Source organism: Stegostoma tigrinum, chromosome 3, assembly GCF_030684315.1.
Source record: "Stegostoma tigrinum isolate sSteTig4 chromosome 3, sSteTig4.hap1, whole genome shotgun sequence".
Classification (NCBI taxonomy): domain Eukaryota; kingdom Metazoa; phylum Chordata; class Chondrichthyes; order Orectolobiformes; family Stegostomatidae; genus Stegostoma; species Stegostoma tigrinum.
In genome coordinates this window covers 57,205,788-57,221,475 of record NC_081356.1, presented here as the reverse complement: position 1 = coordinate 57,221,475, position 15,688 = coordinate 57,205,788, and the positions used below count along the sequence as shown (strand labels likewise).

General features: G+C 39.3%; 1 protein-coding gene across 6 annotated transcripts in view; it reads left to right on the top strand.

Annotated features, from left to right (window-relative positions):
• aopep (aminopeptidase O (putative)) overlaps window positions 1–15,336 on the top strand; it is a 326,113-nt gene extending 310,777 nt beyond the window's left edge. For 4 of the 6 annotated variants that reach the window (XM_048525180.1, XM_059644617.1, XM_048525174.1 and 1 more), the window contains 2 exons: window positions 7,216–9,097; window positions 14,664–15,336. In XM_048525180.1, coding sequence (XP_048381137.1) covers window positions 7,216–7,356 — 141 coding nt within the window. In that variant the 3' untranslated portion in view covers window positions 7,357–9,097; window positions 14,664–15,336. Of the gene's footprint in view, window positions 1–5,079; window positions 5,404–7,215; window positions 9,098–14,663 lie in introns of those variants that run through there. The other 2 variants (XM_059644619.1, XM_059644618.1) reach the window with 2 other exon arrangements.
• Window positions 15,337–15,688: the final 352 nt, after the last annotated feature.

Sequence of the window (15,688 nt, the reverse complement as noted above, 5' to 3'; positions counted from 1 at the left end):
AGCTTTGCTACTTTTTGTGAATTATTTATCTGCATCCAGAGATTGCTCTACTCCACTCTAAACATTTACTTTCGAAGAAATTTGTTGCCTAACCTCCTTTTAAGAAATGTACCACCTCACAATTGTTTGGTTCAAACTCATTTGAAACTCAGATAAACAATTTATTCATTTAGTTGTCTATTTTTGTGGCAGTTCTTATATATTACTACATTCACTGATTTAATATTTTCTGCAAATTTTAAACTCTTACTTATTATTCCTGAGTCAAAGTTTCTTATGCAAGTAGTGAACAGCAATGGCCCCAGCATTGACTGTGTGAACTCCACATCCTGTCTTTGAAAACTGAGAAACTACCTTTACCATCTCATTTCAGTGTTATAGTCAGTTTGCTAAACATTCTGCTACTTGCTCTCTAACTCCATGTCTTTAGGTGATATCTTAGCAAAAGCCTTTCAAAGTTAAACTGTACTTGATGGAACCTTATGCCCTCCCCTATGGTAAGTTTGATGTTGGGAGGCATTTAATCTAGCTGGATGGTGGTTGGATGGGATGAGGGGATCCTGCCATAATCGTGCCTCCAAACTGAATAAGTCTGTGGTGGAGAGGCCTGTGGACATCTTACCCTACCGTTGATTGGAGCCCTAAAGTAGCCAATCACCACCTGCTTAAGGGTTTAACTCTGCTGCCGCTCATAATAAATTAGTTGCCAGCAAAGGCTTGTCATGAGGGGAGTGTGACAAGAAAGACCTAGCCAGGCTTCTTTTAGGCTCCCTAGAGAAAGGGCGTTCCTTAATCAAAGGCATGGTGTGTGATCGAGGAACCAGGTAACAGAAGGCAGTGGACAGCTACTGAAAGTTACATCCCCTTCCTGTGCTACCAATACCCCTCTTCTTCCCTCCCCAACTTGTGATCCCCAACCACCATCGCTTACTATTCCTGGGTCTATCCTCAATTTCAGCTCTCAATTAAATGTAGCACCAGTACCTTAAAATAGTTCAATGAAGTTGCTCAAGCATGACTGTTCCTTTTGGAATCAGTGTTCATCAATTTTTGTCATCTTTTCAGTTCCTGAGTGGGAAGGGAAATTTAAATTGAAGACATATTGAGACTGGCACATTGCCACATTAACAGTTGAGAAAACCAGAAGTGTGGATTATTTGTCAGTAGTTTTCTAACCCAGCCACTGCATTTGCATCTGACTTCTGGATTTCCTGAGAAATTGGGTTAAGCAGACAATATTTAAAGAGTCACTCCAAAAAAAACAATTGATGAACTCTTGTGGTGGTAAATTTTTTTAAAAAGCAACTGTCAATATGAAGCCCAAACGTTTAGAGATTTTAATGGAAAAATTAAAGTTAAAGAACATAGCAGCAGTACTAAGTCATTGCCCTCATCCAGTTTGCTCAGCATTGTCATGGTTGATCTTGTATATCAGTGTCACACTCCCGTGCTTTCCCCAAAACCCTTGACACCTTTAGCTTCTAGAAATCTGCCTGTTTCTTCCTTAAGTAGAGTCTTTGCCTCCACTGCCTTCTGTGGCCGAGAATTCAACAAGTTTACCATAAATTTCTTCCCTATACAAAATGGCCTGCTGCACATTCTGATATTGTGGCTTCTTCTGGATCCCCCCAAACAAAAGGAAACATAATTCCTGTACCCAGTCTGTGCAGCCCTGTCAGAATTTTATGTACTCCAGTGAGATCCCCTCATGTTCCTCTAAACAATGTTGGATATCGGACCATTTCTCCACTTGTTTAACTTGTCTAAATCACATTGTAAGCTGTTTATATTCTCCTCACAATTCCATCTAATTTGATGTTGTCAGAATATTTTGAAATATTACACTTGACGCCCTCATCCAAGTTGTGATTTGTTTTGTGAATATCTGGGGTCCAGGCACTGATCCCTGGTGTGCCCCAGTCGACACATCCCTTCCAATCTGAAAGTTACCCATTTATTCTACTTCTCCTGTCTGCTAATCAATTCTCAATCTATGTACTTTGATTTTACACACTAACCTTTTGTGTGGGACTTTATCAAAAGCTTTCTGAAAGTCTCTAACAGTATCAAACTGTTTCTTGGTTATCAATTCTGGTAGTTATGCACTCAAAAACCTCCAGTATGTTTCCCTTTCAACATTGCTAAAATAGACTGGAAGTTCAAACTTATGATTTGCTTTCATTAGAAATAGCTTGCAAGAAACAGGCCATAAAAGTTGACATTATTTTATACAGTATGAGACAAGAGTGCTGTTTAGTTGAGTTATCTTGGCATGGAAATGTGGTTAAAACAGTTAACTGCTGTCCTTAATTTTCAAACCAGGAGGGTAGATTCTGATTGTTCAGGGAGTTTCCATATAGGGATGCAACAGAGTTTTCCTGCCACAATGATCTCTTCTTTGAAAAAGGTGCAATGTATGTACAGATTCCTTTTGCCTACGTAAAACAGAGTACTGAGTATTTATGTATAGCATCCAGCATGGGTGAGTGCATCAGTGTGCAAGCCTAGCTAATGACCTTAAATTGGTTTCGGCTACAACTGTTAGCACGGTCTGGATTATTTAATAATTGGTTTCCAAAGCAGAATTACTTCAAATGACATACGTTTCTGAGGCATACTAATGCAAATGATCAACGAGAAGTGTTGTTTGGAGCGATCTCTCAGTCACTGGGACACCTGCCTTCATACCAGGCATCACATAATGATGAGTGCAGGACAAAGAGCTTCAAATCTAGTCTCATTTTAACAATGTTTAAATTCATGATGTCTCTTTCATCAATCCATTGATGACGTTAACATTGAGTAATCCTGTTTGTATTTTTCAAGTGTCTTGCTATCATACCTGCCATAGTAGATTTCAACCTTTTCCCTAATCCTGACATTGGAGTGACCTGTCTGTATATCTTGGTTTTCTCCTTCCCTTCTTTCTTAAACAGGAGGTTACATTTACCACCCACCAATCTGCTGGGAATTTTATAGAATCTTGAAATATATCAACAAAACTTCCATTGTCACCACCTTTTCTTTCCTGGGATGGAGATTATCAATCCCTGGAGTTTCATCAACTTTCACACCCATTAAGTTTTTCCGCCCCATTTTTAGCTAATATTAATTTCTTTCAGTTTTTCCTTCCCAATACACACTTGCTTCCATAGCATTTCTGGGAAATTACTTATTTCCTCTGCTGTGAAGACAGAACTAAAGAAGTTGTTTAATTGCTCTGCTGTTTCAATGGTGTCCATTATCAATTCTTCCATTTCAAACTATAAAGAGCCTAAATTTGTCTGCATTTATTATTTTCTTTTGACAAACTGATAGAAGCTCTTAATATTTGCTTTTAGGTTCCTTGCAAGTTTACTCTTGTAACTTGTTTCTCCCCCCACCCTTAATCAGTCTTGTGGTTTTCCTTTGCTTATTTACTTCACTTGCTTAGAATTTAATACAATGTTTAATTTGTTTTATTAGCCATGTTTGGCTCCTTTCCCTGTTGTGTTCTTTTGCTCAAAAGATGTGAATAGTGATTGCAAGGTATATTCATTCCTTAAATATTAACCACAGGTATCTACAAGTAATGCCTTTTAATGAAGTGGTTCCACCTATTGCAGCCAACTCACTCCTTTTGTAGTTTCTTTGTAGTTGCATTTATTTCAATTGAGGATTCCATTTTTGAGTTCCATTATTTCATTTTCTGTCCCAGTGATGAATTCTCTGTTGTAGTGGTTGCCTTCTTGAAGAACCTTTTGACAAGATTATCACTTGACCCTTCTTGCAAATGCTCTGTGCATTCATATATAGTATTTTTAGACTTTTTTGATACCTTTATATTCCTTTTTGTACAATGGCCCAATTTACTGCTAGCCTTTTTCAGTGTTGTCTCCCCACAAAGGTTCTCCTTCTCTTTGCTCCTCTGGTTCAACACTTACCCAGCAGTGCTAGCAAAGGCCTCTGAGAGGATACTGTTATGGTCCTGCTGGTGTATAACCAGTGTAGCTTGTATAGACCCCATCTTCCCCAGAATCAGTCAAAATGCCTCCAGAATCTAAATCTCTCCCTCTTTCACAATCCCTCCGGGCATGCATCCAGTTGGTTTATTCTCCTATCCCTGATCTCATCGGTACGTGGCACTGGGAGGAATTCTGTGATTGCTATTTTTTTGATGTGCTGCTTTTTAATTACTTCCTAGTTTCTTTTATTCTGCCTGCAAGGCCTCATTCCTCATTTTACCATTGCTTATACAGATGTGGACTATGACTTCTATCTATTCTCCCTTTCATTTCAAAATGTCCTGCTTCTGCTAAGTGACATCCCGGCACCAGGGAAGCAACATATCACCTTGCTTTTTAGTCTTTGGCCACAGAAATATCTGCTTCTCTTACAGTTGAACGCCGTCTTGTTCATGCTGTCCCATTCTATTTTGTTTATCCAAACTCCTGTGCAGCTGAACTCCTGCTGTACCAGGGATTTGGTTCTTGCTGCATTCCCCTGAAAAGCCATCTCCCCCAGCAGCATCTAAAACAGAAAATCCATTAGGGAGGAGAATGACCCCAGGGGACTTTGGCACTTCCTGCCTGATGATTTTAATCTGCTTGGTGATCATCTATTCCCATTTTTGCCTGTACACTCTTTACCAACAGTGTAACCTCACTGCTCATGCTATTTGTAAAGATCTCAGCCTTGCAAATACTTCGTAGTGACTCCAGCCCTGAATGTGCTCCAAATCTGAAATATGGGTTTCCAATTCCTGCAGCTGGAGAGACCTCTGCACATGCGATCATATTATACATTGCAAGTGTCCTTGACTTTCAATATCACACAGGAGGGGCATTCTGCCTGCCTCAGCCACTTTACCATGACTTACCCTCAAATTACTCTCCTTACCACTTTCCTTATTCTATGCTTTGAGCACGCAACCTAAACTGAAGTGTGTGCTTTAAAGTCTTGACAGTAGGAATACTCATCTGGTCTTGCTTATTAAGGTGGTCACTTGTCCTGTGCTGTCTCCAGATCCCAGTAAATGAGCTTATGTTTTCCCTGTGATGCCACTCTTGAATGTTTTCAAAACTCACCCCTCTTGTGCAGCTTTTCACCACCTGCTTTACTTGAGACTGAAGAAGGAGAAAGAAAAAGAAACCGAGCACCTGTCTCCCCTACTCACCAAGCTCCCATTCACCAAACTTGCAGTGTGCACCAGAACACACCTGAGGCAATGTCTTAAATAATGGGAACTGCAGATGCTGGAGAATCCAAGATAACAAAGTGTGAAGCTGGATGAACACAGCAGGCCAAGCAGCATCTCAGGAGCACAAAAGCTGACGTTTCAGGCCTAGACCCTTCATCAGACAATGTCTGATTTACTTCGGTGATGTCTTCCAAGATTCAGTGCTGAGGGCTGTATGGAAGGTGGAAGGAAAAGGTAGGCTTGTCATGGTTAAATTCCATAACTCATGTTAAACAATTTCTTAATAAACTATTAACAAATTGACATTAACAATCCAGTTCTATCAAGACTGTTCCTTGAATGGAGCATACATATTTTGGAATCAGATTGCCAAATGTATTGTCAATTTCAGTACTTTTAATCCCATTATCTCCACATGAATTTTGTCCTGTAATTTAGATCAAGTAAAAACTCCTCCCCCTAGTGCAAGGTTTTCTCTACTGTGTTCCTGTCAAAGGCATCCATTGTTGTGATTTTTCTTTGCAGTGCATGTGGGCTAACATATCACTGAATATATAAAGAGTTTGGTATACATTATTATGGGAATGATGCAAATTAATGTAATATAAAAGTTGGAGGATCAGCAGGTAATACGTGAAGATCTCTGCTGGAATCCAATAGTTCTTTCTTGAAGAATTTTGCTTTAGTTTTCATTAGTTTTCTAACCATTGCCACACTGTACACACTTGTGTTGCATTGGTAAAACAGGATTTTTCTCAACCATCGTTGAATTAATTGGTCTACTGGACTCGTTCATATAGAATAGTCCTCTGATGGCATTCATTTTTAACGAATTTTTCAGCATGTATCTATATGGGGATTGGGCAATGTCTTCACAGTGTGCTCCATTCAACAGTAGCTCTTAATAAAAAGTAGTATTTTGGGAAATGACGTTGGATTGGTTAGTTTGAAAGATGAGGGCTTCGTACATACGAGAGGTGTAGAGGGTAAAGGATCCTATACGTGGGAGTAGGGATAGGTGTAGCTGCTGTAGTGTGTGGAAAGGCCTGAGAGGGGTAGGCCTAAAACAGGAAAGATTGAGAAACAGTAGAGTTTGGAACTGAGGCTGAGAGATGAAAGAAATGGCAGAGGACTATCAGTTGGTGCAGATTGTACCATAGTAATTTAAATAAGTGGGGGAAGAAGAATTAAATACTTAGTTGGTATGAAATATGGTGTCACAATGGCAGCCATGCGACAACGTAACATTGTAGCTACTATAAGCCTACATGTGTAAGAAAGTATCTAGGACCTAATCAGAGGTGGTTCAGTCAATAGAAAAATAAGGCAGAAACTTGTTTCAGAAAAAATGTGGTTGTAACAAAAAGAGTTGGCAAACGTGAGTGCTAGGTGTTATTGGTAAATAACATGAAATGCAATGAAACACCAGTGTACACAATGTATACATAGCTACATTCTTACTTAACAATGTTCTTTAAATATTTCAGTGTGATTGCGTTTGAATAGTTCATTGTGACCTAGATTTAAAGGTCAAAAGCATAAGCATCTCATGTGTGAGGTTGACTTTGTCAATTTTAAATTTGCCAACAAATAAGGTTACTGTGCATGCCAGAGTTTATTTGATGTTTTGTGTTTTGATGGTTTTAAACTGCAGTTCTCAAAAAGAAACTACACCATTGCATCCCTAGAACTTTAATTAGCAATAAGTGCAGGGAAAGGTACTGAGAACATGGCTATGTTGTATATCAGATCAAAAACCCTTGGAAAAAGTGGGGCAATACAATTTTAATCATGCTGAAAATCAAAAGAAAAACATAGACTTGTAGTGCAAGAGTTGAAACATGTCTAGTACTATACGAAGTCAGCAATTACACAGCACTACTAACTACTGTTAATTTGAAAATAAAAGTGTGATCAAACTGCAAACAGAAGAGAATATTTTTCTTTACAGAGCAGATCTTGCTAGTTAACTCTCTCAAAACACACATTTTTAGTACTGAGTTTAATTTTGTAAAGGTATGTGTATTTTCTCCTAGGCAATGGGCGCGTATCTCTATGGGGAGTTGATGGTTAATGAAGATGCCAAACAACAACAACTGGTTCACAGGTGCTTCACCAAGCTTCAAGAAGAGATGGACCCATCCTTAAGGAAAGTGGTAGCTAAAATGATACTCTAACCAAGTGAGAACCAGAGGGTAATGCCACAAAGGTATTCAAGCATACCTTGGGTGAAAGATTTGAAGGAAAGGGAAATCTAAAAGTCGTACTGTTGTACAGATTTAGGAATATACAATTTGTTGCTTTACTGTAATTCATTCTAAACTTAAAACAGTAGCATCCGTCATTTTAGTTTTTAAACCTGAATAAATTACAATATCATGATCAACACATGACCTGCTGAGCTTTTCCAGCAACTTCCGTTTTTGTTCCCGATTTACAGCATCTGCAGTTCTCTCGGTTTTACAATAGCATAATTCTATGTCTATATATGAATAATAATAGATTGAGAATGAGCAAACTGTACTTTAAAATCGTAGTGTCACTATGCTGTGCCAGTTGGTTTTATCATCTTTAACAGAACTCAAAGCCAGGTGGTTGGGTGCCAAAGAGCCCTTGCAGGGCCAAAATAATGAGTTGAGTTCTAATATTTTCTTTGCTAATGAACATTAATTGAAACCTTAATAACTAATGTTTCATATTAAGTTAATAACTGGACAGAAATATCCGGCTTAAATGTTTTTGCACAGTACACTCAAGCTTTGTTTCAATTATCCTTAGATAATGACTCAAATGCAAGTTTGCAGTTGCATCAAATTTTGTCTTCTTTTCTGAAATAATTTTGGAATTATTAGAACACAGAGCATTATAGAACAGGAACAAGCCCTTCAGCCCACCATATCTTTGCCGACCATGATGCTATTCTAAACTAATCTGCCTGCATATGATATGTATCTCCCTCTTTTCTACCTGTTGTGTGTCTGCCTAAATGCCTCTTCAATTTTGCTACCGTTTCTGCTTGTATCCCCTGGCAGTTCATTCCAGACACCTACTACCCTGTGTGCAAGAAAAAACAACCTTCCTCTCACATCTCCTTTAAACATTCCTACTGTCACCTTAAATTTATGCCCCCAGTATTTGACATTTCCACCCTGGGAAAGAGACTCTGATGATTTACCCTATCTGTCCCTCTCGTAATTTTACGAAGTTCTATCAGTTGACACCACTGCAGCGCTCGCGCGCACGCGTGCCCTCCGAGCTCCTGACATTTTCAGTTTGTCCAATCTGCACTTGTAGCTAATACACCCCAATCCAGGCACCATCCTGGTTAACCTCTTCCCCACTTTCTCCAAAACCTCTCTAATAATTCCTATAGAGCGGTGACCAGAACTGGGCACAGTACTCCAAATGCCATACATAGTTTTACATAGTTGCGACATGACTTTTATGGTCAAGCTTATTGTGTGTTGTTGAAACTGCATTCATTTAGACAAGCAGAGAGTATTTCATTACACTCCTGACCTGTGCCTTCTGGATGGTAGATAGAATTTGAGGAAACTGGATATATGCTGCATGCTGAAAGATTCCTCGCCTCTGAGCTATCCTCATAAGCTCATCCAATTCAGCTTCTGATCAACGCTAACTCCCAGAATGTTGTTGGTAAAGGAAACAGCAATGTTAATGCTATTGAATGTCAATTGTTAATAGCTAAATACCCTCTTGTCGACGATGGTCAACACCTGACACTTAGATTCTTCCAGTGTTACTTGGTACTGTCCAGGTCTTGCTGCATTTGGCTATGGAGTGCTTCAGTGTCTGAGCAGTTGTGAAGCAGCTGAAGATACGAAGGCCTCAGAAACTTGTGATGTGCTGGAGCTGAGATGATTAACCAACAACCACAACTATCTTCCTTTGTACCAGGTATGACTCCAACAAGTGGAGAATTTTCCCCCTGATTCCCATTGGCTCCAGTTTTGCCAGGGCTGTTTGATCCCTACACAGTCAAATGTTAAGGGCAGTCATTCTCATTACCTCACCTCTGGAATTCATCTCTTTTGTCAATGTTTGAACCAGGCTATAATGAGGTCAGAAGCTGAGAGACAAAGCTGGTTCATCCATGATCCCTGGACTGTACCTTGCAAACCCATAACCGCTTTCATCTGGAAGGACAAGGGCAGTAGATATATGGGAACACTACCATTTGCAAGTTGCCCTCCAAACCTCTCAGCATCCTGACTTGGAAATATATCACTGTTCCTTCATTGTCATTGGGTCACAATCTTAGAATTGTCTTCCTAAGGACAGCATGGGTCAACCCATAGCACAGGGACTGCAGCAGTGCAAGAAGGCAGCTCACCACCACCTTCTTGAAGGCAACTAGGGTCAGGCAAAAAATGCTGGCCAGCTAGCAATGCCCACATCTCCTACATGCATTTAAAGAAAACCTTTCTTCACATACTGTTTGATCTCTTTAGTCCCAAGAAATTTACTTAACTCATCCTTGAAAATGTTCTGTGTTTTGACATCAATTACTTCCTGTGGCAGAGAATTTAACAGACTCACCATTGTCTGGGTTAAGTAATTTCTCCTCATCTCAGTCCTCAGTGCACTACTTTGTATCATTAGACCGTGTCCATTGGTTCTGAACTTCTTGGTCATCGCAAACTCCTTAGTGCATTTATCCTTTCAGTTCAGTCCGCAGAATTTTATAAGTTTGTGAGATTCCCACACCTCCCCCATTCTTCTATACTCTAGCCAATAAACTGTAATGCCCCATAAAATGCCCCTTAATTTGGCAACTTACCATTGCCTAGGGAGAAACTTGGCTCACTGCTCAAGAGATGCATGTAAGGTGCAGCCAGTTGTTCTTGATATTGAGATCCAACCCCATTATTCCATCATTCCATGCTGCTGCACATTGATTAACCAATACACTGTATTTCTTCACATGGAACATTTACCAAGTCTGTGGTGAGTTGTAACCATGTGTTTATATGTGATCAGCTGTGCAGACTTTTTTGCTTCAACTGACTGAAGTGACAGATTTTTAAAATTTTTCTGATGTATATTTTCTTTTCAAACAGTCAGTGGGTTATTGTCTGACAGGCTAACTTTCGGATTTGGTTGGTCGGTTGGTTGGCTGAGCTGACTGGGTTTCATGAAGCTTCAACAGAGGCTACCTAGCAATGACAATGTCACCTGGAAGGGAAGTGAAACGTTTGCACGAAACCCAGTCAGCTCGGTGAACCAACCAATAACTCCAGCCGCAATCCAGGCTACAGCTATTTGTTAAAACGTTAAAAGCTAACCTTCAGTTAGACATTTTAACCTCATACCTTGGTTTTGTGTAAATAATTGGTTAAGTAGTTTATATAGCAAACTGTTTCATTGCTGTGGTTAGTTTGTTATAACTTATGAAACACTTCCCATTGCAGAATTAATTTCTGAATGGCTAGTGTGCATTTCCTTGATGTAGGAAGAGATTGAATGCATTTATCTTTTGCAGATGTACAGATACATTCAGAAATAGGAGCTTACGATGTATTTAAACTGGTATTTTTGCATCAAGTTAACAGAGCACTTATGTTTGCAGAAGATTTATCAAATTGTAGAATGGGGATTGATTGCTATTAAGATTATAAAGCTTGACTGGAGGTGTCTGAATGTAAAATGAACAGAAAAAATGCATAATTAAGTTTAAAATGTAGGAATAGAAATTTGAAGAGAGTATCCTCATTTAAATGTATCTAATATTTTGTTTGTTTTCATTAAAATAGCGCTATAATCTGATCTGAACCTTCCCTTTAGAAAAGGTGGTGTAATAAATGGTATCAGTAAGAAGGTAGAATGGCCTCTTGAGCCTGCTTCATCATTCCTATAGAGATCATAGCTAAATATGACAACTCAATCTTTGCTCAATATTCTTAGCTAAAAGAAAGAATGGGAGTCTCAGTGCTAAGGCTCAACCCACTCATCAGGGGAAAGAATTTTAGATTTCTACTACTATTCCATTATCCCAGTTTCTAGATTTTTTTACTTCATTATAATATTATTAGATATAACTTTAAGATTGTTCCCCTTGTTCGGGATTCTCGAAATGGGGAAGGTTCTTTCTTTGTATCTACTCTACGACATCCCTTTATCATTTTAAAAGTGACGTGAAGTAAAGTATGAGTAGCTAAAAGAAGGTGATTTTGGAAGAGGAATTTTGGCATGAAACTTTGCCTGTTTAGAAAGAAGAGCATCTGAATTTGATGTGTGATGCCATCTCACAATGTAGATCTTCCTCAGTCCTGCATTGGACATACCAGATTGCATTATGCACTCAAATTCTGCTGGTTCAGGGGGAAGTGAACATCCTGTGACTAGGCTTATTTGGTAGCAATTCAAAAATATTCCACTTTGCAGAAAGAAAAAATTGGAAGAGCTACATCCATATAGTGACTTTCATGACAAGACATTGAAATGGAAGTAAGAAATGTGGCATTAAATTGCACAAAACCTCCAGTCTACAACAATGTGATAACGACCAGATATTCTATTTTTGCAGTGCTGGTTGAGGGAGGGATAAATGGTAACTGGAACATCAGGGCTAAATTCCTTCCTGTTCAATGCAGTAGTGCCGCAGAATCTTTTATATAAAATGCAAGCAAGCCGATGCAGCCATGGCTTAACATCTCATCTGAAACACTGCAGATTTTTAGGCTGATGCCTTGAACCGGGACCTAAACCAGAACATTATGGCTCAGAAGAGAGAGCTGAAAACTTTGTAATCATTAACATGGAGGGAAGATTTAAAGGCATAGCAATGCAATGTGATGAATTAGGAGAGGAAGACTGCCATGGGCATGAATCTTGGAAACCTCTTGCTGTTTCACTGAACTGGACTGAATTTTTCACCATTTTGACTAAGTGTTAAATTTGTCTAAATTTTTGTAAGATTTCTCATTCATTGTGAGCCCAGGTGTGAGCTCTCACTATATCCTATTTAATTCACCTCAGCACCCTACCCGTAGCTGCCTTTCTCTCCTGATTTTAGCTCTATTTTATCACATTCCATTTCTGGATCAGCTTGTCACTGTGGGGATATTCCAGGATTTACCAGCATCCCTTATGCCCCCCATACCAAATGAAAAAGGCCGTTGCACAGACTGGACACCCTGTCCCCTCCAGTGGAGGCCAAGACACCAGACATGGTCTAAGATTGTTGCTTAGGTCAGTGTAGTCTCAGCCACCTGGAGGAATGTACAGCACTGTAGGAAGAAAAGCAATGACATTTTCTCCTTCGCCAATGAAAGTGCCGCAATCTTCGCCAATAACTCTCACTGCATCTCTGCTGCTGTACCCAACTTCTACCAGGGCCGTACTCCATCGCTGTTACTGCTATCTGCAAAATCTTCCCTTGCTTGCTGTAACTCAACCTACCCTTTCACTCCACTAGCCCTGCATGCCCTCATCGCTGCCTATTCATGTGCCCAGGACAGATCCCCACCTGCAGCAAAAATAACAGCTGTGCTACCCACTTTCATTTCGCATCATATGTGCCTCGGTCTCATTTCAAGAAGAAAACAGCCCACAATAGTGCAGAAAGAGTTAAGACAGATTGTGACCTGCCTCACATGCACCTTTTCATCTCTTATGAGGAGAAGATTCTGACTCTGACCAACCAAGCAACTGATTGACATTGTCCAAGCCCTTGGACTGGTGTCAGAGGCTAATTGTATCTTACTGTGCAGGGAACCCCCCGATCAAAAGCTGCTCTCTGACAACCACAACAGGCTTTCCTGGCTTTGTATCTGTACTAGACAGCAAGACAATAAAGCAGCTCTGCAAGCCTGGTATATCTGACTGAGGGGCAAAGTCCAAAAAAAAGGCGGTGAGCATTCAAGTCCTCTTAGAATGAGTGTACGTTTTAACAGCAAGCGAACAGGCTGGTGATGCCGCCTGGTTCAGGTCATGAGCAGGGTGTGTGTCCCTGAACTTACACTGTCCTTGCTGCAAAGTTACAATGACAGTTGCAGTTTTAATCCGAGGTGCTACATTGAATTACAGATGCCTCCTGTAAGTGGGTCAGAGATGAGTCTTGAGGGTTCTCAGAGGCTGTGGATATGGAGTCTGTGTGGCTAGTGTCCTTTGAGTGTCCCCTGAGATGTTAGTGTCCGGTGTGTAATATAGTGGTCCTTTGGAGCAAGCAGGTACCTCCTCTGATTCCTTGTCGGCAATGTTTGACAACTTGTTTGCTTGTGGGGATATTAGGTTAGGAAACTGTATTTTGAAGAGGTGAGATGGAGAATTGGTGAGGTCTTTAACAAAAGCATTAAGCCAGTTTAGTACACAGCTCACTGCTCCACAGTGGGAATTTTGTCTCAATGCCAGCACTTGCTTGAAAGATATTGCAAGTGACTCCCAACATGGAGATTGGTTTCCCCAGACTTAGTGCGTAATTCTGCCAAATTCTTGCCATAACCCATGATGACCTGACCTCTATAAGATACCACCTGTTTCTTTCAAAATCTTTTAGACAGTTACGATGTTGTACTTTTGACGGGAGCTATCTGAAAACCCATGCGACAAGTCACTGGAAAATTAAAAGTAGTGGCCGAGATTTGTTATAAGGTCTGAGTCAGCCCCGTTATCAGGAGTTCACCCTATGTTATGTAAGAATAAGCTTCTATAATTGTATTTTTATGGCATATGGAGGAAATTTAGCAGCTTGTTTTATTGATCAAAATCTTTCACGTTATTTCATTTAATTATGGTATAGGAAATCCTTAATCTCAGTAGTTAATTGCCAGTTTTGTAAAATATTACAAGATGGAAGAGCAACTGTAACAGTTCAAATAAAACTTACGATTCAAACCCCTCTGCATTCTACTAATTCAGCTTGAAACCACTATCTTAATGTCCCTGTAATCACATTTTGTAGTTTGGAAAATAAGTTATTCTTCCTTAATTTTGTACCCTGTAACTCCAAAAGAACCCCATTAATTTTGCTGCTGCTCGTATGATTAAGTTGCCATAACTCCAGTTGTGAAATGTCCATTGTTAAGAGTAGAGGTTCATTTGCAAAAGTGTCGATGGATCCAAATTTCAGAGGTAAAAGCAGAAAGTAAAAATGCACTATGTCACCTAGTAGTGTTGTCTCATAATTATTCATTCAGGCAGGTGAACAGGCTACGACAGGCACTCAGAACAAAAAAATTTGAGCTACTTGCATTTTTTTTTGCTTGATGAGTTCTTTCATAATTTTTTAGCCCTTCTATTCAGAAAATCAAGAAAAATTTTGATTTTCCAATTAATTTGAATGTAGCTTTTTAGGTAGATTATCAAAAGACATACACTTCTTCACTGAAATGATACTAATTGCCCAGATGCAGGGAGTAATTTATTAGAGGGGTCAGTGCCAAAAATAAGCTTTTACCTTTGACTTCACAAAGCTAGTTTTACTTCCTGGCTAATAGCTCTTGTTTTCCACGTTTTCAAACAGGCTTAACCAGAACTGAAAATCATGTCCGACTACGAGTCTTAGCACTGGAAACTCACTACCAGCAATTTCTACTGCACGTATTTCTTTCTGTTGCAAGTCTTAACAGCTATCAGTGTGAGAAGATTTTTTTCCCCCACTCTTATGAGTTCTGTTTGAAGACTGTGCTTTTGGACTGCATGCTGATGTCTCTGCAGACATTTAAAACTTAATTATTATTGCATATTGCCTTCCAGCATTATTTTTGAGTTAACTTTACATTTAAATGTTTCAAATCAAATTCAGTAATATGTTATGCAAAATTGACAGTTACAATTGATTCATCTATGACCGAGGACTAATTTAAGTAAAACAGACTACAGATGAAAACACACCTCAAATATTCTGGGTTGTTCAGTAATGTGTAAAATATAGATATCTTACTGTTTGTTTAGTCTCTTAATATAAGATCGTCAATTTTGTGCTGTGTTTCATCCTTTTAGACAATTATACAGCACACTGTGTTTTACTATGGACCTAAGTTAGCTAAATGTGTTGCTTTTTTAACCTGGTCGGTTACACTTTACCTCAAGATTTTGGATCCCCTTTATGTATTAACCAGTTTTTGTTTAAGTTATAGATCACAGTAACATGTATTTGACAGTATCTATTAAAGACATAGCTGGAGAGTTAAAAATCCATGAAGAAGCTTCATCATGTTACAGGGACTTTTATGCTCATAATTCAGATCACCTTAAGAATTAAGAAGTTGGGTAGCAAGAACGATTGATTTCAGTTTATATCATTTATTACGTGTCTGGATGGTGTCATCTTTCCATTTTCTTTCTTACTGGTACTTGAGATTCAAATGTTTCACCACAGTAATGATGGGTTGTAACATTTAATTGTAGTGAGCTGTGGATTTCTTGTAGAGGAGAGAGAGTGGATCATAAAGGTGGACAAGAATCTAAGAATCTAGTAACAGTGCCAGTGCTGATTCTATCAGTAAGAACTGCAGCAGTGCACCCTGCGGAAGTAATGTTCCTCTG